This window comes from Sabethes cyaneus, chromosome 3 (assembly GCF_943734655.1).
Source record: "Sabethes cyaneus chromosome 3, idSabCyanKW18_F2, whole genome shotgun sequence".
Classification (NCBI taxonomy): domain Eukaryota; kingdom Metazoa; phylum Arthropoda; class Insecta; order Diptera; family Culicidae; genus Sabethes; species Sabethes cyaneus.
This window is the reverse complement of record NC_071355.1, coordinates 35,341,659-35,369,610: the sequence shown is the minus strand read 5'-3', so window position 1 is coordinate 35,369,610 and position 27,952 is coordinate 35,341,659. Positions and strand designations below refer to the sequence as shown.

The 27,952-nt window shown below is 39.0% G+C and overlaps 1 protein-coding gene across 7 annotated transcripts in view; it reads left to right on the top strand.

Annotated features, from left to right (window-relative positions):
* Positions 1 to 27,952, top strand: part of LOC128741210 (A disintegrin and metalloproteinase with thrombospondin motifs 1) — a 540,214-nt gene that overhangs the window by 436,752 nt on the left and 75,510 nt on the right. For all 7 annotated transcript variants that reach the window (XR_008412203.1, XM_053836850.1, XM_053836847.1 and 4 more), the window contains 3 exons: positions 798 to 1,015; positions 9,735 to 9,855; positions 18,522 to 18,753. Coding sequence is in view for 6 of the 7 variants with exons in the window: in XM_053836850.1 (XP_053692825.1) it covers positions 798 to 1,015; positions 9,735 to 9,855; positions 18,522 to 18,753 (571 nt within the window). In the remaining variant the exon portion in view is untranslated. The remainder of the gene's footprint in view (positions 1 to 797; positions 1,016 to 9,734; positions 9,856 to 18,521; positions 18,754 to 27,952) is intronic.

Sequence of the window (27,952 nt, the reverse complement as noted above, 5' to 3'; positions counted from 1 at the left end):
CATTCCAATAACAATCGGCAAATTCTGCGCTTTCCATCGGAACCTGCGCGCTCGCGCGGCCCGATTCGAGGCCCGGCGGCGCTGACATTCCGACGAGCCTCATCGCGCATGTCGACTAATCTGACCCATTGCCATCCATCAATCCGGCTGATTCAAGCGATCCCCCGCTGCCGTAACAAACCAAGTGCGAATGTGGCGAGCTTCGAAAAACAGGTTGATCCGCCGGTCTCTGCAGGTGCCACATCGAAGCATCGAACGGCCAAAGCGATCGAAGCGAGCGACAAGGTGACGAAGCTAGACCAAGTGTCTACTATTTATGCTAACTAGCTGCCGTTGTTGCTGCCTGTCCGTGCCTGCTTGCGTCCGTGCCGCGGCTAATCCGCCGGAGAAGAAAAGGAGTGGAACTTCGAAAATGGTTAATTTGATTAGCATAATATTTTAATTTTTACGAGTTGTACATCGCACTTGACTCAGTCGGTTTCGCGGCATGATCATGAGCTGTTATGGGCTCGAATACTTCCAACCGCCGCTGCTGCTGCTGCTGCTTCTGCAAGGGTGCTAGCAGGGTACTAAACAATTATGAATGTTTTTCTCTTCTTCTGTTGTGCTTCAAGCTCGCGTCTAGCCTGTTATGAATGAAAACAAGTTTTTGCCCTTTTCGAGTGTGTGGATCTTCGTGCGACCGACTGCTTCGGTGCTTGTTTGTTGACAACTCCTCACGAGAGGTTGATCCGCGCGAGTGTTGTTTATGTGAATACTCAAACAATTGATCAATGTTTTTATTTCTCTACTTGCAGAGCATGATAAACACCTGGAGAGCATCGAGCTGACCGGCAGTAACGGTAACGGTGACGGGGCTGCCAACGGCGGAGGCCACCGTCAGCGGCGTAAGCGCAGCACGGCCCACATCGCGAACAACGAGTACACGATCGAGGTGCTGGTCGCTGTCGATAAGAAGATGCAGGAATACCACCGCGACAATCTCAAATCCTACGTGCTGACGCTGATGTCGATCGTAAGTATTATTCCTACTTATATTTAATATATTTAGCTGATGCCACATTTATGTGACATTCTCACAAAAACAAGAACGATGAAGTGTATTCATGAAATTTATCCAGCTTTTTTGATATTTCTGATATTTGCCATAAGAACAAGCTATAAAGACCATATTTCTAAACGAAATGCATAACTTTACTCATCATAGCTGTTCACATCTGATGTAGTTGAAGTTAACTTTAAACTGGTCTCGATGCTTCATGTACCTACATACTTTACTTTCTTTAATTTATCAACATGCCAACCGGCTTTTACAGTCTTAGTGAAGAACTTATACTACAATACACTGGATATTATCACCATTTGCTTAAACTTATTCGAAGGCTTGCCAAACTGAAAATATTGCTCAACGCGGCTGAAAGTTGCGCAGAGCCAGTCGGATAAACCTTTTCCAGAGATTCCGGTAGAGCTTGTGCGGAAGTATAAAATAAATGAAAGTGGTCCCAAGCTACTGCCTTGTGGTACACCAGATTTATTTGTGAACGGAGACGATAGTTTTGACCCGACTTTCACCCGCAAAACCCTATCTGTTGCGAAGCACCTAGACGTATGATTTTGTCGAGCAGTATGCGGTGATTGATGCGATCAAATGCGGCTTTTAAATCGATGTATATCACATCTACTTTTTCCTTACGATGCAACTCAGTGATACAATTTGAGGTGAAATCTAGGAGATTCGTTGCCACAGAACGGCCTACCATGGACCCATGTTGGTCTGTCGAAGTATAGCCTGAACACTATAGCGTTGAGCTAATACTTACGATTATTTCGAACAATTTGGAAGCAGCAGGCAAACTAGTAAAGCCACGGTAATTTCCTACGCTTCTGCGATCGCCACTCTTGAAGACCGGAAACCTAAGAGAGTGCTTCCAAACTTCAGGAAATTTTCCTTGCACGAATGATATGTCAAAAAAGCAACACAAAGATACAGCTAAACCTTCGGTGCACCGGCAAAGAACAACGACAGGGATTCCATCAGGTCCAGCACAATACGATGTCTTCAATTTTTGGCAGCAGTAGTAATCGTATCAGGAGTAATGTCAAATATCTGGAAAACTTTTTCGAACTTCTGCGTAGAGCTGTTTGAACTTCCAGAATGCTTGACTTATAAAGACTACTTGTTAGTCGTTTGTAATCCTCACTGGCGCGCTTAAAGTCGTGTTTAGTTTGAATGATGCTCACGTTGGCATTTATTACGCACAGGCTTAGGAGAGAAAGCAGGTCTCTCAAAAGGCAAATATTTGTTATCGTTTAGCCATAAGCAAACGGTATCACAAAAGCGCATGGCCGTGGTGTCAATCAAGTCAGTTTAGAATAATCTGGACCAATCAATATTGCATACATGTGCAGAAAAGGCGTCAAAATTAATTTTGCGATAATTTAATTCGCATCTTAAGGAAGAACGGAACAACACACTCTTGAACGACCGCTTGGTTGTCAGTTGCTGGGAGCAACACGAGCAAGGAAGGGGATAACAGGACTTCCCCCTAATGATACAACGGACCTTTCAACTAGCAGATTGGTATCACTAGTAAACACCAAATCAAGCAGATGCCCAAGATAATTGCGCTGTGCATTGAACTGACATAAGTTCAAATAGTCCATGCTGTCGATCAGTGCTGCATTGGCGACTGAAAGTTGAGCAGAATGATGATTCTGTATCACACTGTTTTGTGTGGTCCAAGTGATACGTGGCTGATTATAGTCGCCACAAGCAATAACAGGGCTATTATCAGAATTATTCCCCAAAAGTTCTCGCACAGAGACTGTGTGCGCATCAATAATTACCGCATCGTTACTATTGTCCGGCGGTATATATACAGTGTAAAGTAAAATTCTTGAGCCATAAATGGTCAGCTTAACACAAAGCTGTTCCAAATATTTACCTTGTACAGGCTCAAATAATGCAGACGGATTTTATTTTGTCACAGCAACCGAAACACCACCACACGAAAATTAAATATTTCATAACTCACTAAATATGCGTCCTAGCGACAAGCAATCTTTAGAGAAAATGTATATTTTAACTTACTGAATAAATTTGTGAAATACTCGAAAGCAATAAAAGTCGTGTGCAAAGTTATTAAGCATAATAATAATTGTAAATTATTTATTTTTAAGTGCCCATTTTCAACACATCATTATATTTCGCAACCGGTAACCGGAAAGATAGTTACAATATTCAGCAAAGTTGTTATTATGTTATTATGTTAGTTGTTAAGTTATTTTAGTATATTCTGCAACTTTTTGGAAAAAAATTGAAATTAATTTTAAAAAAATAAAAGATCGTATCGCCCCAATAGGTTAATTCACGATCACTCTAAAAGTGCAGAAAGATGGGCTATATTTTAATAATCAACTTCTCCGAAGACACCACCCATGAAAAATTACGCATTTTTTACCCAATTGCTAAAGTCCGCTGTTTTTCGAAACTGGACCACTGTGCATCGTTGCTTTTGTCCGGCGGTATATATACAGCGCAAATTGAAATTCTTGAACCATAAATGGTCGCCTTCCAAAAGTTCCTGTTCCAAATGTTTGCCTTGTACGGGCTCAGATAATGCAGACGGATTTTATTTTCCTAGAACACCAGAACATCACCAAATAAACTTTTGGCACTATTTATGTGGCTTCTATCGCACCGAAAAACGTTGAATGAGTTACCGAACAGTTGAACGGAATGAATGCGGCCGTCTAGTCTGAGGCAGCTAAGCTACGAGGTACGAGCATTTGTGCGCCTGTTTCCCAGGTGAGGAACGGCTGAAACAGACCCATCAGCAGGATGTAGGTACTGCGACCCCGGTAAGGTAGTATACCGAAACTGTCATTTACCATGAACCATGAAAATGGATAAGGAACGGTAGTCCGTATCAATCGGTACAGGATACAGCAAGGAACAAGAAAAAGATTAATGGATAACAATTGCAAACTTGGTACCTGGAATGTCCGAACTTTCCATGAACCGGCACAAGATGGCTTGTTTGCTCGAGAGCTACCTCAACGACTCGAAGTAGAGATCGCTGGTATTCAGGAAGTTCGCTGGCCAAATTTCGGAGAAAGGGAATTCCATGCAATAGACCCTTTTACAGGCACCTCTTTCAAGTACCACATCTACTATAGCTGCGATAGAAAGGCAAAACATGGAGCCTGATTCGCAATGTTGGGAAAGCAAAAGGCCAAAATCTTCAACTATCGTCTAATCGACGTATACGCACCGATAAAGGACAACTTCTACAACAGGCTCGAGAGGACCTCTGGAGAGTACCCCCACATAACGTGAAAATTATCATTGAAGACGCAAATGCACAGATCAGGAGAGATGAAATCTTCCGTTCTGTCACTGAAAGATATAACATTCATCTTTCAACCAATGATAACGGTCTGAGGATCAAAATTTCGTAGCAATCAGAGAAATGGCTGTCTGCGGTACTTACTTTCCAGGTCTGAGTATTCGGAAACACACCTGGAAGCATCCAAATGGGAACTCTAGCTTTCGGATCGATCATGTCCTGATTAACGATTAAGGGAAGCTCCGTAGCCGCAAGGTTATCGAGTCTGCTTTGTCAAGCGAGTGGTCGGAGGTTCGAATCTTAGTAGAATCAAGCCCTTCGATGTCAAGAGACTTTAGTATGGGTTTATTCTCAGGCCCTTCCATTTACCCTTCCTTCATGCTGAATTCTATATTTACCTTCTGAAGCCTCTTGACAGCGCAAATGATCCTGCTATAGTTAAGTGTACTGGTCAGAGGTACGAATGAGTCCTCGCCAGGGACGACTATAATATGGGTTAGTACTGGCAGCGAGGAATAAGTGGGTAGTAGATCAAGCTTTGAAGGAATGGTAAACCCCGATACACACAAGCACGCATAAAATTTAATAAGCATATTGCTCATTCAATAGCGAGTCTAGCAAAAAGAAATGCAGTGCAGGTCATTCTCCAAACATCCGGGCGATATCACAAGACATCAACTATACTGGTCGCAGTGATGAGTCCACACATGGAAACAAAAACGATTGATACTTTTCGGATGTCATCGATCTACGCTATTTACGGAGATCAAATATCGACTGTGACCACTCAAGAAAGTCAAGAAAGAAGAAGAATCAAGATGTAAGATTCCTCCAAGGTTGTTGAACGCGGGGAAGGCTCCCACTGACAGAAGGCAACATCCAGCGGATGACGTCAGATGACGTGGCAGCGGAAAGCTCACAGATAGTGATGCCAAATCTACGGATTTATCCGTAGTTCTATCCGCATTTAAGAATAGGAATCAAGATATGGAAAGATGGATCGGACCTATGGATCAAGTACTCGAGTTCACTCGAGTAGTGAACAGACAACGAAAAGATAGCAAAAAGAGCATGAAAATATAACAATTATTCGAAAAATATAAAATTGATAAAACAACAATATGATGACCAAAGGACAACGAAAAGACAGCAAATAGATGACAAAAAAACAACGAAGAGGGAGCGAAAGATGGCATAATGACGACAAAAATGCGACGAAATGATTAATAAAAAGATGGTCGAAATACGATCAAAAGTCAACGAAAAGACAATAAAAACAAACAGCAACCAAATGCCAAAAAGTCATTTAAAAGGCGTCAAAAAGTCGACAAAACATGCAAAAAAGACGACCAAAGATGTCGAATATACGACAGAAGAACAATACAGCAGAGGCAGTAAAAAACCAACTGACAACAAACGAAACGACGAAAAAATGGCAAAAAAGTGACAAAAGGACAATAAACATGACAAAACGTCGACAGAAGACGATGAAAAAATGACAATACGACAAAAGAAAAATTGAAGACAAAATGACGACGAAAAGACGCAGCGAAAAAGACGACAATAACGACAATAGCCGTTGACATGAACGAAGCAAAGACTACAAAGCGAAGACAAAAAGCCGATGAAAAAACAACAAAAAGACAGCCCCATTTGGGCGACAAAAAGACGACGGAAACATAACGGAAAGGTAATGACAAAGAGCGAAAAACGCGTTGGAATTGGTCAGAAGATAGCAAAAATACGATGAAAAACCGCCGAAATACGATGAACAGACGACGGAAATAATATGAAAATTCGATGTAGACGACGAAAAGACGTCAAAATAGCGACAAAAATGGTAAAAAGCTGTCGATAACCAACAAAAACCAACACGACAAAAGTCTTTTAAAAAGCGCCAAAAATCCGACCAAATATGTAAAACAAGACGACGAATATAAGATATACGACGAAATGACAGTAAAAACAACATTTTGGTTGTCTTTTTTAAATGCCAGAAGAGAATTGAGCTAAAAGCCTACTATGACTTAAAGTTTTGGTAGTCTTGACAATAAACAGGATGACGAGAAAAGGTGTCAGAAAATTTTGTAATTTGTAATTTATTATCAGGACGAAAAGAAAACAAAAACGGCAAAACGATAACAAAAGACGACAAAAATACGACAGACCGATGCCAAACGAAGAAAACGATGATTTCGAATCGAAAGTGCAACGCTCTATTCGGTTTTCCGTATTTTCGGTCTAAGTTTTCCTAATCAAAATCTGGCAACACTGCTCGCAAAACAGCAGATTATAGTGGAAGAAGATATAAGCGGGCTGTGGAGGAACTTTCATGGTGTCATTGAAACAACTACAAGTGAGTCGGTAGGCACGACACGTAGAAGATAGCGCAACAGTTGGTTTGATGTCGAATGCCAGAGGGTGACAGATACGAAGAACCTGGTCGGGAATCATATGTTCAGCCGCGTGCAGCTACACGTCAGAACAGAAAAGAGCTGCCGAAAACAGAACCCACTGTCTAAAAAACGCCAGCGCAGACGAGAGATTCGCCAGTGAGACTTTGGAATGTTGGCAACCTGCTTACTGACAAAACGGCGGTAGCAACCAGATGGGCAGACCTCCATTCCAGACGTCGTTGAATGGAGAGGTAAACACGAAGATCAGGACGAACAGGATAAGAATTATGAGCGAAGGCCAAACTGTGGAGCCACTATTTGGAGGCTAAAAAGGTAATCAGTGAGCTGAAAAACGGTAAGGCTGCTAGGAAGGATTGTATCCCGGCTGAACTTCTAAAAGCGGGGAGCGAGGGGTCGTACGATCAATACACCGGATCATTGTCAAAATCTCGGACAAATAACAAATGCCGAAAAAATGGTTGGATGGCCTCATTTTCCCTATATTTAAAAAAGGAGACATCGACTCGAATGTAAAAACTATTGAATTCTGCCTACAAGGTGCTCTCCCGTGTCCTGTTCTGTAAACTGAGACCGTTAGCAGAGTCCTTCATCGGAGAGTACCAAGCTGGTTTTAGTGAGGTTCGATCCACAATGGATCAGATTTGTACCCTGCTTCAGTTACTAGACAAATTCCGGGAGTACAACTTGCAGACTTATAATCTGTTCGTGGTCTTTAAGGCGACGTACGATTCAGTCATACGAAATGAGCTGTGGCAGATAATGTTAGAACATGGTTTTCCGACGAAACTAATCATGTTGATTCGTGCAATGCAGGACGGGTCAAAATCAAACGTCAGAATAGCGGGTGAGACCTCAGCCGCTTTCGTAACGTTGTATGGATTGAAACAAGGGGATGCACTCTCTAATCTGCTATTCAACATTGCGTTGAAAAGTGCAATACGAAGAGCAAACGTGGAAAGGAACGGGACTATCATCATGAAATTTCATGATCATGACCCTAGCTTCTTGGTTTTGCGGATGACGTCGATATTATTCCGATGCATCGGAATCAATCGTAAAGTAATGGAAGTTGCCTTTAGGCCATCTTTAGAGGAAGCAGCGAGATTGGGACTTACAGTTAACACCGCAGTAGTTAGTTTGAATGCGTTTACAACGTACTTGAAAATATTTGAAAACCGTGCATTAAGACGATGTTATTGTATTTCTCAAAATTTTCGTAGCGGTTTGAGCCAGAACGTCTAAGAATTTCAAGAAATTTTGCAGATGGGCATAGTTTATGGACTTATAAATGTAAATATTCTTTTTTTTAAATTCGAAGTTTCATATTTTCACAGAAAACTTTGAGGAAAATTTTGCGAGTTTCTTTAACAGCACTTATTTCAAAAATTCATAACAATTTCATAACTTGTCAAACGTCGTCAAGTGTCGTAGAGCAAACATTTTTTATGAAAATGTAAGAAAATTTAGTCAGCATTACACGAAAAATATTAGTTAAAAGAAGTATCACAAATTTCATAATTGTTCACGACAGTGAAAATCTTTAGAGAAAAACCGAAGACCAATGTTCCAATACAAAAAATAACTTGTTCATAATCATTTATTGACAAAAATTTCATGGTAACCTTATTCGTTATTCTAAAGTTATGACTGAAAAAATAGAAATTTTGGTCGGTAATTGAAATAGGTTTAGAAACGTAACTGTTTCCTTATGTTGCATTGCGTGAAATTCAAATCGATGAGAATTATTAAATTTGAAAAAAAAATCATTCAAATTAATAAAACTATTTGATAACTGAAACGCACACATCATAACGCTTCCATCATACCTAGACAACTATGGATCACATGCTGCAGCAATCCGATTGCACAACAGCGAACAGCTGAATCTATCTGCCGAGTTAATAAATTAACCGCCTTTGCTCGTTGTTGCATGCCACCAACGAAGCAACAGCTGGTGTCAGATCAGTGATCACATACGCCCGCACTAATCGATCGGGCCAAAACGAGACGCATCCCCATCCATCGAAACGCTCGAACTCAAACCATTGTAAGCTGTTTTCCTTCGCATCTTTAAAGCCGGCCGTCGAGTCGAGCGCTCGAGACTTCCGATCGCAATCGATCAATATTTCATGTAAATCAATTCACAACACCACTCGCACTCGCTGCAATCGTCCTACGGGCAAATCCACTTCAGCAGGTCGCTTAGCTACGTATATTTAAGTGTTGTAATATATGGTAAGAGTGCAGTACTTCTCAAGTAGCACCCTCACTCACCGCTTCTTAAACTAAGAGGTGAAAAAGAAGCAAAACGGAAAAATTCAATTATCCACACAGTTATCTGCTGCGTGGCCTCTTCAACTCGTAGGCAGGACGGTTTTTCTCGATCGCTTTGTCTCACGTTGGTCGATGATTAATCGTTCCGTTCGGCGTGTAAAACAATCTTGATCCAATTGAAATGCTACCAGTCACTGCCACTGCCATAGTCCTGTAAGCGACCTACCAGCAAGTGTGTGTGGCTTAAATGTTTTCCCATGTGTATCTTCTGATTTCTGCATAGCCATTGCCAGAGCCTGTACCTGTGTGGTAGCCGTCATATTTCATTTCCCAATCGAATCGAGATCAAAACTGTTGCAGCATGGTACCTAGCTAGTGCAACTGCTGCGGTGGAACCGTTAGTGCACTTTTTCTCTGAAGCTGAACTCTCTATCAAAATCGTTCGATCGATTGATCCATAAATTTCCGGTAAGCCTTCGGGGCCACGTGCTGTAATGACCGACATTTGGCCGTATAGACGCGTGGAGTTGTGTTTTTCTTAATACCCACCAGCTCGGGTTCGTCGCTTTTTATGGTGATGTCTTTTGTTTCGGATTCAACTGAAACACTTTCTCGTTGCTCAACTTGTACATTCCTTGTTTAAAAGGCTGTGTTTAAGTGAACTAATTACTTTTTTTTCTCAATTGTGACACAGGTTTCCAGCATTTACGCCGACGCCAGTATTGGAAATTCAATTAAGATAGCAGTGGTGCACATTCTGTACCTGCACCAAAACCTCGCAGCACATAGTGCACTTGATCTGAACGGCAGCAAAGGTAAGTAGCTTACACTAAGGCTATTCGGTGCTACCATGTTCCTAATTGTTTATTGCCATTTTGAACCAAATTTGTTGCCTTTATGTTCGGTCAGTCGGATTTCTATCAAGTTGAATTAGAAAATTGGTGCAGTTACTTTAATTCAACCACGTAATCCATTCTGTAATCGTAATAAATTATTTAACCTCAGCAACATAAAAACACTCTATTAGACATTATACTAATTACATGTGCTACCATTGCAACACACTATACTAAGTACCAAAAGTTCATTAAGTTTCACTCAAATTATGAGTCTATGGATTACTGCAACCTTCCACTGTGAATAGCACAGAATTGAACTTCGATTGTAGTTGCCCCCATTATCAAGTCTCCTCTCTTGTTCGGTCCTGCTCTGCTGCAAACCATTTGTAATAATTGAAATTTTATTGCTCTCTTACCACCGTAAAACAGATTACTATCTTAACTAGCACAATTTACTTCCACGGTAGCGAACAGTTGTTGTTGTTGTTGTTGTTGGTTAGCTAGCCAACAACAGCAGCAGCAAAGTAAATTCCATATCGGACAGCTTGCTACCGGGCTCTGCGATAGTCGCCGCGGTTGCAGCGAAAAAAAAATAAACGCAACGCAGCAGCAGCACCTTCCCGTGGTTGATTTATCTAAATGGTTGCTCTCCGCATGCCGCTCGGCTCCATCCATGGTGGCCAGCCACATGCTGCCTCTGTTGTGTATGGAAATATGCACAGCCATTGAAAGGGAGAATTATTGACTGAATTGGTTTTATGAATTCGATTATGCAGATGCAGACAGCGGGAATTCGTAATTGAATTCCACGGTCGACTGAAAACTATTTCCAAATTGTCGCACACTGCACGGTGCACTGCTAGACCCCTGAGCTAATGGTGCTATTGGTATTGTTGTTTGACGTTGAGAACAGATGGGGTAATCAAGCGTAGTTCTGTGGAAAATCACAAACTGCAGTTAAAATAAGTCTAAAATTAGCTAGATAATGGTTAATTTTATGCCACATCCTCAAGAAATTATTTCCAATGATCAATTTAATCATTTAGTCTATTTCAAGTACGTACCTATATGACTTGATACAGCATTACATAAAATCCATCCATCCATACCAAAACATAAGTTAATAAAATTAATTTAAGTCAAATTGTGGAAATCTCTCCGACTAATCATTCGCTACTCCTACAATTTCATTGGATACGAATACCATGAATGGCACAAATAGTAGCGATCATGCCAGTAATGCACAAATGATATCAAGATACTTATCTCTGAAGCATATTAAAACTGCTTAAAACAAAGATAAACTTAAATCTATATCCATGTTGACGAAGAGTTGACGCAGGGTCGTCGTAAAAGAATGTACTATTTTCAACGTCAATAGCTCTTCCGATTTAGAACGGATCGTCATGCCAGAATGTATCACGATACCAAATAATAGGACAAAAGAATGTCCCTTCACACCAGTGAGAAGGACAGCTTTCGGTGATAATATATTGTGATACACACTGGCTCCCACAAGCGCTTGTTGTTGGTGATGCAGGTATACAATAAAATACGTCTTTGTCGCAAGTCGGCTGGTTAAAGACAATTCTTTAACAGCAACTTGAACAAAAGGGACAAACAGCAAAAACCTTTAGAAAATGACTAGCTTGCTTTAAACCAAAGTCTGGCGTACAATGTTACCTTGGTAACTACCAAACACTGCCGCTGTCAACACAGTGTGACATTTAGGATTAGGATTGCTTTTGTTGCGTACGATACGTATTGCATATAGCAGTGTGTCTTTTTTGCAGGCAACAACATGGTTGTTGAAAAATAGGGTATGTTGCTGCTTCGTCGTAATTGCCTATTCCCGTCCTATCCAACACAAATTAATAATATCAGCATGACACACAATGCAAAACTAGTCATTCCCTAATATTTTAGTTTGTTGTCTATCCTACGCGATCATTCAAAGTGAGCTGAGATCTATTTAAATGCTTTTTATCATTAAAGAAGACCCACCAGCCAAATTTCCTACGTTTTTTCGTGCGACGAACAAAATAATTTCCGTTTCGTTTTAATTTCCGTCATTCATTAATGAAAATAATACACGCAAGGTATTGTCGTTCTTCTACCGCCAGGAAAACAGGCCTGACCTGCAGAAATTTTGCATAATAACATTTGTCATACTACTACTACTACTACTACTACTACTACTACTACTACTACTACTACTACTACTACTACTACTACTACTACTACTACTACTACTACTACTACTACTACTACTACTACTACTACTACTACTACTACTACTACTACTACTACTACTACTACTACTACTACTACTACTACTACTACTACTACTACTACTACTACTACTACTACTACTACTACTACTACTACTACTACTACTACTACTACTACTACTACTACTACTACTACTACTACTACTACTACTACTACTACTACTACTACTACTACTACTACTACTACTACTACTACTACTACTACTACTACTACTACTACTACTACTACTACTACTACTACTACTACTACTACTACTACTACTACTACTACTACTACTACTACTACTACTACTACTACTACTACTACTACTACTACTACTACTACTACTACTACTACTACTACTACTACTACTACTACTACTACTACTACTACTACTACTACTACTACTACTACTACTACTACTACTACTACTACTACTACTACTACTACTACTACTACTACTACTACTACTACTACTACTACTACTACTACTACTACTACTACTACTACTACTACTACTACTACTACTACTACTACTACTACTACTACTACTACTACTACTACTACTACTACTACTACTACTACTACTACTACTACTACTACTACTACTACTACTACTACTACTACTACTACTACTACTACTACTACTACTACTACTACTACTACTACTACTACTACTACTACTACTACTACTACTACTACTACTACTACTACTACTACTACTACTACTACTACTACTACTACTACTACTACTACTACTACTACTACTACTACTACTACTACTACTACTACTACTACTACTACTACTACTACTACTACTACTACTACTACTACTACTACTACTACTACTACTACTACTACTACTACTACTACTACTACTACTACTACTACTACTACTACTACTACTACTACTACTACTACTACTACTACTACTACTACTACTACTACTACTACTACTACTACTACTACTACTACTACTACTACTACTACTACTACTACTACTACTACTACTACTACTACTACTACTACTACTACTACTACTACTACTACTACTACTACTACTACTACTACTACTACTACTACTACTACTACTACTACTACTACTACTACTACTACTACTACTACTACTACTACTACTACTACTACTACTACTACTACTACTACTACTACTACTACTACTACTACTACTACTACTACTACTACTACTACTACTACTACTACTACTACTACTACTACTACTACTACTACTACTACTACTACTACTACTACTACTACTACTACTACTACTACTACTACTACTACTACTACTACTACTACTACTACTACTACTACTACTACTACTACTACTACTACTACTACTACTACTACTACTACTACTACTACTACTACTACTACTACTACTACTACTACTACTACTACTACTACTACTACTACTACTACTACTACTACTACTACTACTACTACTACTACTACTACTGAGCGGGAAAACTTGGTTGTAGATTGATGGTACCTTTGGAAGTCTTTCTTAAAATTCAAATTTCTATCGTTCAGCGAAATTCTAATTTTGATTTATCCACCTAAAAGTGCAATAAAAAATTCAGTTTCAATATGACACATTGATCCGTTCTGCAAAGTTGTACAGCATATTATTACAAGAAATTCTGCTGAAGACAGTAACCTTCTATCTCTTCAGCAAAGATAGAAAAATCCTACTTCTCGTAAATGAAAAATCATTAAAATCAGTTTTTCTATTTTAGCTGTTTTTATAGTTGTTGTATGACTTTTTCCTGTTTTACTGTACAACTTTGTAAAATAGTAAAGACAAAATCGGGGATAGACAAAATCGGAACATTACTAAAATCGGGGATAGACAAAATCGGAACATTACTGTACTACTAGGGAAAGGTTAAAGGCTATAAAAAGACAACAAAAAGGATGGCAGAAATTACATAAAGCTTACGACGAGAAAAGGCAACAAAGAGATGACAAAAAACGGTGAAAATCAACGATACTATGACGAATACACAACGACAGGATGACGTTGACAAAAGACGACAAAAGAACGACAACAAGACAGTAAATAAACAACAAAAAGACGACGAACTGACAATGAATGCACAGCGATAAAACGACGGAATAATGACGAAGAAGTGAAGACAAGTAGGCGAAAAGACAATGAAGAAAAGACAACAAACGAAAAAAATGACGAATATATGCCAGAAAGACATTGAAAAACGTCACGGAAGCAAAAAAAAAATACACAACGATGAAGGAACTATTAATGGATGCACAAAACGCAATGAAAATACAATAAAAAGACAAAACCGTGACTAGAAAAGTAAAAAAAACTACAAATGACAACGCTTTCAAAGCAAGAATGCTACAAAAGACGATTAAAAATGACCTAATTCCGTTATCGATATTTCACCTTCTGTTTTTATACGACAGACTTCGCAACCAGCTGTTAGAATACAGGACAGTGCGGGGTCAGTGCTACGATCCTATTGACTAACAGCCTCTCCCAGCCGAGATTCGAACATACGACGACTGGCTTATTAGACCAGCGTCTTACCTCGAGGCCAACTGGGAGGTTGGCAACAAATTGCTAAAAAGAGACAAAAATGACCCAATCTTTTAAATTTAAAAAATGAACAAACAAAAAATGATATGAAGCCGACAGCAAAAGGCGACGGAGTACACAATACCAAAGGAACACGAAAAATTAAATTAAAATAATTAAAGACAGAAGGAGAAAAAACCAAACGACAAAAAATGAAAGGTAAAATACGGAAAACATATACAGAATGCGAATGACAAAAGACGAATTACGAAAGTCAAGAATATACGTCCTTGAATATTTTAGGGAAAATTTGAAATGTGTTATAAACTGATTTGATTCAAAAAGTATTAATTTCCTTCAAATAGGTACAATCAAGAAAAATATCTGTGCGATAAAAAATGTTCATATCTAGGCTAAATGAAGCTGGTTTTTTCGTGCTAAAATTAACTCTAATATCAGAAAACAATACCTACATGTCAAAATTTATTTACACTTTTAAGCAAATATAACAAACACTTCAACAGAACTAACCATTAAATAAGTCACAGATTTTGGTTAAACCCTCATTTAAACCAAGAATTTGATTAAATTTTGCGTCTTTCTAAGCTTGAAGCGAAATTGTAACCCTTTCTTCTGTGATGAAAAATGTGTCCGGAACAGATTTCTTGATATTTTGAGATCAATATTACAACATTCTGATCGTTCTTACAAGAGCTATCATCTTTCAAATTATAGCGGATTTTGGTCATTTTTACATCTGAAGATAAAGGACATCGAGAACAAAATGATTGACTTCAAAATAGTTCTGTGAGTACCGTTAAACGGGGTAACTTGCAACAGCGGGGTAACTTGCAACAACGCTATAACGATCGAATTGATTGTATATTTGGATCTGTTACTTTAATTTTTATACTATAGCATTTTTCCGTCTGTAAAATGTTCGTTTCGCTCACAAACACTTAAAATAATAGAAATCTAACTTATATTTTTATAGTAAAGTGAATAATAAGAAAACAAAATAATTGATTTATGATGACTAGTTTTGTTTATCGTGATTGTTACCACATTATTCTTAAAACAAGTACTTAAACGGGGTAACTTGTAACAGTTGGTAGATATAATAAACGGTGTTTCGTTAACTTCTTGAGACAAGTTATATCTTTTTGCATCAAGCAATACAAAAAGCAGAGCTGGAAAGTGTCCGGTGAGTCGGAAATATGAGTTTTTCTCGGGATATAGAGGAGCATAAAAAAGAGGAGTCATAGAGGAGTCAAAAAGAAAATATCATCGCTTCGAGAGATCGACCAGCACTATGATAGTGTCTAGTTAGGATCAGTCATAACGGAATGAACATTTATGTGTTACGTAACCAAGGGGTCGATAATTTTTAACTCCCCCGTTCCCTTTCGTAACACGATTTTGTACAGTGGATTTACGAAATGTAATGCTTTATTGCACAACGTCCGCGCACCTAAGTGCGTTATGTAATATGTGAATGGTACTTAACTCTTTCGGATCCAGACATGGAATTCACATAAATAACATAAAAACTTAAATTCGTAATTTCCGTTATGGGGCTCACAAATTATTTTCACAAACGTAACGTAGAACATTTATGCGCAAAACGCGCGAACATTTAAAGCAAAAGCATTGAAAATCGCATATCGGGTTAACATTTGCATATTCAAGTCAAGAGAAACTCATACAAATAAAAAAACTCATTTCATTTCAAAAAAATGTTACTCGTTGCAAGTTACCCCGTCGAAGGGGATTTAAAATGTCTACAACAGCCAATACTGATCACATAGTTTTACTCAATATGTGAAATTATTTTATTCTAAAACTAATAACACCGGGGTAATTAAATGTCCTTAAATGTGCTGCAAATAAGTTTTTACTTGCACTCATAGTTGAGAACTGTTACACCGTTTGACTGTAGTTTGTATGCTTAATCGGTTTGCAAATCAATCATCTTTTTCAATAACAATTGCGCAAGTGTACTAGAAATAAATAAGGAGAATATGATGGTTCTATCTGTTTAACACAAAAATTAACATCACTTTAAAAATTCTTTGCTTTTAATTTTTGAACCTGATTTTTTACCATTCTTTTTTATACTTATTCATAAATAAACCGGAAAAATGTTCAATTGTTGTGTTAATTCAACCAGCTCCAACACTTCAGAGTCTCTCCTGTTTAACTTAAAATGGTTACCCATGTTAAAAAATTGCGTGCTAAAAAACTACCATGCGTCTCCTTCTTCTATTCATTCGATGGAGGCGCCATGTTTATCAATGATCAGTGATTTTGCAACGACAACATCATCAACTGTATGATTTCTAAGATCCCTACTATTAGACATATTAAATGCAACAATCAATAAACTTAGCGAACAATTTCGTAACTACGTCAATAAAATGAAACCACAAACGAATTGTTTGATTATGTCAGAAAAAGTTTGCTGGATTGGATTCAAAAATTCAGCTTAAATCCAACGGCAAAAAAAAACCAACTTGAATAAATTGGCATCGAAAACCGCTGAGACAGCTGAGACATGCACGAATTATAAATTCCGATGCTGACAGCAGTTCATTACCGCATTTTGTTGCTAATCTCTTCACGAAAATCTAGCAGTTGCTTCGAGTGCAGTCGTATTTGCAGTTCCAAGTGCTAACTAAAATATTTAACTAACTGGGAGAAATGCTAAGTATTAATAAATATATGATTCATACATCAGAAAATTGATTTATTACATTACAGATGTAGAACAATGACACACGTTGTGTCCACAGTAAGGCTGTAAGAACTAAGAAGTGACCATTGAATCGCACGTTTCGCATCTCCTAGCGCGAGTACGCAATTAAACTAACAACAAAACCGGCGGCGCTCGTTTACACTAATTTGTCCAACAGCTAGACGAAATTAATTGACTAATTGCAGCCCGGTCTAGACTGAAGCTGTAAAGTAGTTCGCCGCACAAACTAAAACTCTATTCGCTGCTGCTTTGATGATGACGGCCACAACGGAACGCATTTACAAAACATCACAAAATAAATCTTGCCATTGGAATGCACACACACGCTGTGCACAGCTGTAAAAACGTGGCATATAATTTGAAAGGGCGTAAAATTTGATACAGTTTTCAATTAGTAAAGTTATTGCCATGTCTCTTAACTATTATTAAATTCAGCATTTATTCAGCAGAATAAATCAAATTTGCATGGTGTCATATTCCTCAGTTTGTATTTCATATGCCATTTTCAAAGAGTAGTTCAAACAACATCCAAAAATATGTACTACAAATGAAATCCGTTGACATTCTGGCACTGGCGGTGGCGCTTGTTCCGGCGTGTTCGCGCACCCCAACCGGACCGGACCGGCCTGTCGTAGGATGTTGAACACAGCAAGATTTAATAACGCTTCAACGAAACCATTGACCATCGTGGCGATTGTGGCAGTGGTGGCGACGCATGGTACCACAGCCGCGCCGCCGCTGCGTGAATTTATAACCGCAAGGAACTACGCGACAAGCGCAGAATAATAATAGAACCTCGCAGCAGCGAGACCACTTCGATGGTCATAAATCATAGACCGTTACATGCGTAAGGCACACACCAATTGGAATTTGTTAGGGGATTAATCAGATAGGCGAAAATATTTAGCTTATGTGCCATAAATCAAACTGAAAAAATTCCGATTGACTCATTAGCTAGTTGGGTTTAGAGAAATATATTTTACTAATAGAAACCAAGCACGATGTTAACCTTGTTTCCTAATAAATTTTCCATTCTCGTGCGCACTTCACTTTCAGGCGTTTCCGCTTCCGAGATGCTGCAGGGCTTCTGCCGGATCAAGCAGGCTTCCAACTTTCATCACGATACGGCCTTCCTGCTGACGCGGGAGCAAATCTGCCGGCACCAGATGAAGTGCGACACGCTCGGGCTGGCCGAGCTGGGAACCATGTGCAAGCGGTCCTCGTGTGCGATCGTGCAGGACAACGGCCTTTCGGCGGCGTTCACGATCGCTCACGAGCTCGGTCATGTGTAAGTATTAGAGCTTTGCTTTTCCAATTCATCATTTCATGTTACACCGTACAAGTAGACTGTGCATTTTCCACCAGCGGGAAATGGAAGTCAAATATTTCTCAAGATATTTACACCGTTTCGAGACAACTTTGGATTACGTTGCAAAGATATTGCTAACAACATTCCACCTAATGAAAAGCCAACTCAAGTCTACTTTCTATGAGTATAATGATATCGCAGTCGTATGAAGCTATACTGAAATCAGCAATCTATGAGTTCACTAACATTCTGGATATACATCTATATATGCAGGATTGATAGGGTGTCACTTTTCAGTGACTAGACCAATTTAAAGGATTTTTTTTCTGCAAATGATCTTTGAAGTTACTTTTTCCACAGCAACAGCCGTTTTCTCGTTATTCTATCTGAAACATTCGAACAATTCCAGTCGAAGTTAGTTAGTGCAAAGTTTCAAAGTCATTCATAGCATTCTAATCTGCAGACATATATTTTTCAATATTTCTTCTCTCTGGCTCTTTTATGATTTTTGATTTTTGAAGTAGTTTAATGTAGAAGATGCAAAAACATCTGGTACCAATCGGGTTGGAGTACCACCTCCCATTGAACGATCCAATATATTTTTGGCATTCATATCGACATTTTGCAGTTTCATCTAGCTTATCATGTTTCGCACCACAAACTCCTTCACTTTACAAAAAAACGAGTTCATGTCTTGTTATCATGCATTCGATTCTTTGTGAGATGTCGTGTTGTTTCGGGCGGGCGGCCTTCGAATTCGAACTCTTTTGCCGGCAGCGAAAATCTTGGGAGCGCTGTCGGCTTTACGCTTACTTTATCCCTAATTTTACTTTACTTTATTATTAATTCAGTTCATTTTAGATTTATCTTCTGTGAGAGAGTCGTCGTTAAAAATTAAAGTCGAACCAACAGTAGAGTTCGTAGAACCACATTGCCATAAATCAATTAGGGTCGTACAGTCCGTGGTTTGCATTCCTTGTAGGAGCAGGAAATACTTAGTTCTGAGTTGTCGTTCAGGAGCACACAAATTCAGTTGACTCAGAAGGGCGGGGCCGTCCATATCTAACCAGGAACGTGGCTTGAGCGTTGGCATGTCTTCTCTCAAGAGTCTCGAAATTGAACTACCGGCAGCGTTCCTCATATGGCAAAATGTTTCTGGGATCACGCCATGGAAGACTGCGGAAAACATACCGTATAAATGTATTCTGTACTCCTTTGATTCTAACGATCCAACTTTGTTGATAAGGACACCAGTTCACAGATCCGAATTTCAAAACAGGCGTATTTTTACAGTGAAAGGAGATTGTGCAACGCTTTGAGATACACCAACCTTCTAATTTGTTCACAAAGCGTTGAAATTCAATACAAGCGGAGTCCTGTTTAGTTACTAGTGGCAGGGTGGCAGGAGAGCTGACAGTTCATTTACAAAAAGATAAAAAAGCTGTAGTCCAAGCTGGCTCCCCTGTGGTACACCAGCGATGTTGCAGAACGAGCTAAAAAACTCCCAGTGTAACCACTTGCAGAACGATGCGGAAATACTCTCCAGCCTAGCAAGGATGATGCCGTGATCCACCCGATCAAACGCTGCTATCGGCTCCGTGATACACGAAATCGACGAGATTCGTGGAAACTGAACGTTTGCTGCTTCGTTTTGGCTGCCTCTGATTCCGACGGGTCTGCAGGCGCATTCTCTCTTTGGCACGCATAATGTTAGTCGTTGGTTATTTCGTCCCATCTCGTATTGATGCCGGAGGATACCGCTTGTAGCAAGACCTTATCTTTTGGTCCATTTTAGGGTCAGCCGTACCAGGTTTTCTACCACGTCCTGCGAAATCTTCGACAGTGCCTCCAAACTTCGTCAACGCGTTTTGAACTGCTCCGATGCTCACACCTTTGTCCTTAGTTAGTTTTCTGATCAAAAGACCACCTACAGTGCCCTTTTTGTTCTTGGCTTAGGAGAAAAGCCACGCTTTTTAAAACTTTCGTGTGAAATACCTAGAAAAATTACGACTGCTGATTCATTTGGATGTAAACAACAGGGCCCAGCCGAAACTTTACTTTTAGTTACTTTTTAGTTATAAATACACTATTATCAAAACAATCTATAGATCCTCAAAAGGGAGAAAAATTAATTTAATTTTCATTAAGCACACAGTTGTCTGCAGCTGCACTGACAATAATCGGATGTCTTTGCCAGTAAAACACCTTGTTTTCTCCGCAAATGAATCGAAAATGACAAAAATCAGACATGGCATGACATTTGACAAGTCTTCTTGGGGACTGAATACCCGTGGCACAGAATATCGCTTACCCCAGCATCAGAACATGCCTCGCGCAATACATCATTTTGGCAGTGATATTTTGAGCTACCGTCGCAACAAATGGTATGAACAGTTCAGTGCGTCGTCGTATGGGCAATCATCGGTATCATTCTGATTTCGACCTGTTCAAAGACCTGACTGCTGAGCACAGTCCAGTTGTTTCCAGTTAGGTAAACAAGTAGGACTTGGGCGATTCTCTGCGACTAGTAACGACTAGTGGTTTAGTCGCTTAACCAAACAGTAAATAAATTTTTATGATCTGTTTCTACGTTGAATAGTGCTTTTCTTCTGGTAATCGGTAGACGATACGCGCGAGTTTCCAAAAAGTTGAAAATTTTGCGCAGCTTTTCTGCAGCTTACAAAAGAACACTGATAATAAAGCATTTACAACCTGCAGACGTTTTTGAAGTCGCAAAAAATGTCGCCCGTGACCAGAAAACTTATTTCCGTCATTTGTTGGTCATCGGCAACGGCGAAAAATTCAACTTTTCCCTCGTTGCCTGTGTTATTATGGTATTAACTGGGCAAGAAAATATAATAAACTCTTCGATCGTTCTGTGGCCCTTAAAAGGACCGATTGTTTGGTTATCATAATTCTAGCTTGCAATAAACTTGCACTAACGCATTTAACGTAATTCTCTGTTCGGTAAATTGGAATACCGATAACCGCAAAACCGGCACGGCTTGTTGCTACGGACCAGCCGGAAAGCCTCAGCAGCTATGCGATCGACGAAGCCGTTCGTGTATGGTCCTGAGTCACGATGAAATACCACTCCAAGTGGCCCATTGCAAGTGACGTGGAATGATTCTGGTCGTTTTATTGTCGCGAGCAGCATATTTCCTGCAAATTCCAAAACTTCAGCAGCCAGATATTCCTTCACAGCAGCGAAACGAGTACTCCAGCTCCAACACACGCTCAGCATACTTTCCTTTCCACAGCAGCCGATGAATACGACCGACCGGGAACTGCAGACGTGCACGACTGCGTCGCAGACTCACCGCTCGTGTTGCCGTTGGTGGTACATCTCAATAAGGAATTTTCAACCAATTGGCAATCAACGAGAAAGGGTAGGATTTCATTTAATTCTCTTGTAACTTTGTTATGGTAGAATTAAATGGAACTTCCCATCAACTTTCTCGGTGCATCCTGAATTGTACCAATACTTGTTCGATAATAATTGGAAATTATTCCAGCCAATCACAAAGCGACAATTTCTAGTACGACCGAGTTAGAGTTGTTTTCAATTTTTCAATGACGCGCATTGAAAATCAATAGTTTTCTATATTTTCAACCTTTTCCAAATCGATTCTCCAATCAATTGGTGTAAATATCTTGGAAATCTACTGAAAATTGACTGAATTATAAGCCGAAGCGTGAAAACGCGTTTCTACTCTGATGACGTCATTTCCAACAACCAATCACGAAGCGAGAATTTTGGTAAAACATAGGTTCATTATTTTCAATTTTTCAATAGTTCAACATCAAGAATCCATACTTTTCTTCATTTGGGTCAATTCTCAGAAGATTTTCCGATCGATTGGTGCAAGAATATTGAAAATCGAGCACTCAAAACCTATCATTTTTCGTGACGCTCGCATTTTTCTATTTTTTGGAATGACACCCTATCTCAAAACTTGCCGTAAGACGTAGTCCTACGTCAAAAAAACTGTAAAGTGTGTATCCATACGGTAAGCTGGTTGTGTGATAAAAAAAATGATACGACCGAATATGTCTGAAGGTTTCGGTACGGTCATTTTTGAATGAAATATATGGTTCGGTACGACCATAGATGAATTAAAAGATCCGTTAGAATCATTGATGAATAAACTATATGATTCGGTACGATCATGAATTAAACGGCTGGTACGACCATTTATAAGTGAAATGATTCGATACGCTCATTGTTAAATGAAGTACACTGAAGTCGCTTTTTACGCGTTTTTACGTGGCTTGTTTTTTTACACGACCATTTGTACGCGAATTTCAGAATTTACGCGGAAATTTCAGAATTTATGTAGTTTTTTTACGCAATTTTCGGAATTTACATGCATGTGCTCAATTAGTCTATTTTTTCGCGTAATATTGAAATCCACAGTCTTTTTACGCGAATTTTGAAATTTACGCGGTTTTTTTACGCCAATGTCGGAATTAACGTGATTTTTTATGCGATTATGATTCACGCGGAACGTATCCTTCGCGTAAAAGGCGACTCGAGTTGAATCATTGTTGAGTGGAGTATTTGGTTCGGTACGACCATAGATGAATTAAACTGTTTGGTACCAGCAATTATAAGTAAAATAATGCGGTGCGATCTTTATTGGATGAAGCGTATTATTCGAGACTACCATAATTTAATGAAAAGTTATGGAATTGTACAATAGACGAATGAAGTTACTTGATAGCTTTTGAAAGATAGCTTTTTGGCAGATTCAATGGTTGATCCAACAGATTTAAACAGATTTTTAAAGGTGCATTGCATTCTGAAAAACTGCTATATATTTAAGTTCCATTTATAATGCTCTTCATTTTTATTTTTCTGGTATTTTTCTTTATCTGGTAGCACCGCATTCAGTATGCCAGAGTGCAGATATGAACGGGCCATCAATGATGTCAACGAATACTGTTATATTAAAAAGAGAGACTCAGAAGAAGAATCTAATATGTTAGATGCAAATGAACAAGAATTAGACGAACCTCGGCTGGAAAATTCTATAACATTGCTTCGGCAAAATCCCTAGGCAGAGAATCCTGCGGGTCCGGAAAGGCACAATAAAGCGTGAAGACTTGGGCGTCTCTCGACGACTAGTAGTACTTTGGTGTTGTACAGTTTCCACAGTGCACACATGAAAATCAAAAGTTTTCTTTATTGGAGACGATGCAAAGAAGTTTTTTCTATCAATTGGTACCGTGACCGCTTCTAATTCTGCGCAGCTCCTAATTCTGTGCATTTTTCTTAATATATGCATATTTCAACATTGTGCATAACTATTATCATTGTGTTATTTTTTTATAAATGCCTGTTGAATATCACGCCATTATTCACAAAAGGGCCATAATATTTGACAGCGAAATAAATTAAACTGAATCTGAAAGTATTTTATACGTCAGAAAACAACGTCGTTAGCGCCAACGCCAAAACTGTCATTCTAGAAAATTAACAAATTTATGATCGAAATTTCTTGCAATGATCAAATTACCCAGCATAGTTAGAAAGAATAATTAGTTTTAGTCATGTTTTAGACAAAAAGAGCGATTGCATGCCTCGCTTTCGTTGGAAGCATGCGACGCAGTAGTGCGCAGATTTAGGCACAGATTTTTTATTCATGTTCCAAATTCTGCGCAGTAATGTATCCTTCGAAGAATTCGCGAAAGAATACGTCAACCAAATGGCTGAGGTATAGAGGCATGAAAATTCAAGTAGAACCTTTAACTTGCATTGATTGGAATCCTGTGATGCGACTCGGGGTCCGTACGAGCGCCAATTTATGGAACTATGCTTCTGATTTTTTTTTGAATGTCCAACTTCATGGAGCTGTCAGGCAGTGGCGAAGTGGTTTCTACATGAAAACACAATTTTTAATATTTGTCTAAAGTCAGTATGCAGAAAACCCGAATCAACTCGCCCTTCAAGTTATCGACAATAAAATATTTAAAATAAGCCAATCAAAATGATAACAATATTGCTGTGCCACATTGACAGCACAAGAACGCCAAAGCATGGATTTGTTTATGGTAATGGCTAATGCCGGATTTTTGACGTGCTTTTAGCGTATAAAGACATAAGCAACATGGTATGAGTGTTTATTGCTACTTTTTAGGTGCGCAGGATAAGGAACAAACATGCGCAGAATTAGGAACATGGCCAAGAGAGTGCGCAGAATTAGGCACCGTGGATAAGTTAACAAAACAAAAAACATACGCAATTGTTGGTCGACTTTTAATTCCCATGTTTTTACCTTTGTTATACTATAACAAAGGTTTAGAAATTGGTCGAAAAACACGAAATTGATCCGAGGCCCGGAGGGCCGAGCCACATATACCAATCGACAGGGTTCGACGAACTGAGCAATGTCTGTGTGTGTGTGTGTGTGTATGTGTGTATGTATGTGCGGAGCGCAACTTTTCTATCGCCTGTTTCTCGGAGATGGCTGAACCGATTTGTTCGCTATTACTTTTGTTTGAAAGGTATTATTGCCTAGTATATCACTATTGAATTGTTTCGAGGTCCGACATTTCGTTTAAAAGTTATAAGTAAAAAAGTAAAAATTACGTGACATGATTTTCTCCGTACCCAAATGACCGATTTCAACGATCTTGGTATCGAATGAAAGCTCTTGTTAACACTAAATTTTTCGGATAAATTTTATTGAAAACAAACAATCAGTTTAAAAGTTATGTTTAAAAAACCTGTTTTGATAAGGTAATAATTATCGCCTGTTTCTTAGAAATGACTAAAGCGATTTAAACGCTATTAGTCTCATTTGACAGGTAACATAACCTAATAGATCACTATTGATTTGTTTTTTGATTGGACGTTCAATTTGAGAGTTATGATCAATTGAATACAACACATTAAAATTTACAATAATTTATAACGATTTCATCTAAGATGATTTATCTAGTTTGAATTATTTTGGCATCAAATTAGAGATTTTAATGCTACAAATATATCTGCAAAATTTCAGAAGAATCGGTTTTGCCGATCAAAAGATATTAACCCTCCAACACTCGCGCCGACTTTTGTAATTCGGTGACTCGTGCGCACAATGGTCCAAAGCCAAAAAGACATGCGCATTAGAATTTTGACTGGGAAAACTTGGTTTTAGGTTTATGGAACCTTCGGAAGAATTTCTTGAAATTGAAAGTTCTATCGTTTGGTGCAATTTAAATTTTGATTAATCCCCCTATAAGTGAAATAAAAAAATTATTTTTCTTCAGTTTCAATATTGTGGTGGACGCTCATGATTGAAATGGTTCAGCGCGACGCGGATCGGTTATGCTGTATAAGCGTAAACGGACTGTACCGCGTCGAACGGTGACAATTATACGCTGACACAGCGCATAGCGTAAAACGTACGACACATAGCATAGGAAGAAATATTTCAGTACAATATAGTCGAGAACGACACGTTACGAGGACCACATCTAGTATTCTTACTCCAAACCGAACCGCCATATCCCAAGAATATTGCATGGCGATCCTCGCCAGTATGCAGTGAAAGCGAGTTTCGATACGGTTAAATTCACGCGTTGGAGATGCCCAAGTAAAAAAAAAGTGGTCGAGTTTTGTTCCGGAAGTTATAGTTTCAGAAATTGTGCAATGAAAAACGTCCTTGTTGGTTGCAAAGCGAAAAAGCACGCTTCGAACAGTGTTCTGGAAGAGACCACGTAATACGTGAATCGTAGAGTGAAAAAAAAAAAATTACAATGGGATGGTTTAGTGCGGATGAAATCATCGCACCGGCCGCATCAAATAGCGTCATTGAACAGAACCATACCGCACAAACAATTGCACTGTGCGTGATAGCAGCGTTGGCTGTAGGATACATTGTAGTGCGGATAGTAGCAAAACTGCACCGCCAACAGACAGAAAGTGTCGCCCAAAGAGCTATTAGTATGGCAAATTTGCCAAACGTGTAAGAAACTACCAAATGTTGTGATTCAAAATAAAAACAATTAAAACAATAAACAATTGCTTTAAAAAACAAACGTATAAAAAAAAAAAAAAAAAAAAGTGTAGTGCTGTCCCAAGTAGCTTCCACGTTGCATTCGTACATCGACATACATTCTACGGATAAAAGTGCTGATTCAGTTGTACAACTGGAAATGATTTCAATCAACCAGACGATGACTGCGAGAGAAAATTTCGTTCGATGATTCCAGCTTCGGATGGATGGAAAATTTCACACTAGCGAGATATGGGAAATTTCGGCTGCTGCGGGGAAAAAATGTCAAATGTGATGACCATAGAACATCTCAAATATAACCAGAGAAATAATTGGGAAGTATCCATTAGTAAAAAAAGAAGAATATAAATTACTTTACAAAAAAAAAAAAAAAAAAAAAAAAAAAATTTTGTTTTAGGCACTATCACTGGAATGGAAGAATTTTTCAAAGCAGGAGATGCGTTAGGGAAATTACATGCTAATTTAAAAAAACATGCCAATTATAAACCAGGCACTAAGGTAAGGAAAATAAAGGAAATCCAAACCATATTAGAAGAGCTAAAAAGGGCCGTAAACAAATGTAAAGCAATAGAGACTAAAGCCCAATTTAAAAGAAGATATCTACAACTGAAGTCTGTTGCTAGGCAGTGCTATAAGCTGCTTGGCTCAGTACCTGCTAACCTAGACGACACCTTAGCCCCTGAAGGCACTAAAGGGGGTGAGGGTGAAAATTCGAAAATACAAGATAACGAAGAAGACTCAGAGGAATCAAACGACGACGAGGAAGTTCTTCAAGAAGAATTTTCAGACTTCGAAGAAGAAGAACGCTACGAAATGGCGACCAAACTAGACCTTAGCTTGGCCATGAAGGTAGTCGACAGATATAATGGCGAACCATCGAAACTGTCCATATTTATTGAAACCGTCGAATTGCTGGAGGAATACTCCAACGGAGTTCCACCAGCAGACGTCCTGAAATTTTTAAAAACAAGACTAGTAGGCGCAGCCCACGGGGCAATCGATAATGCCCGAACAACCGCCGAGGCGTTTGATGCACTGAAAAGAAAATTTTCGGTGAAGATTACACCGAGAGCGGTGGAAAAGGAGATGGCATTGAAAAAACAACATTCTAAACAAATCGCAGAGTTCGGCGCGGACATAGAAAACCTGTCCGCTAAATTGGCAGCCGC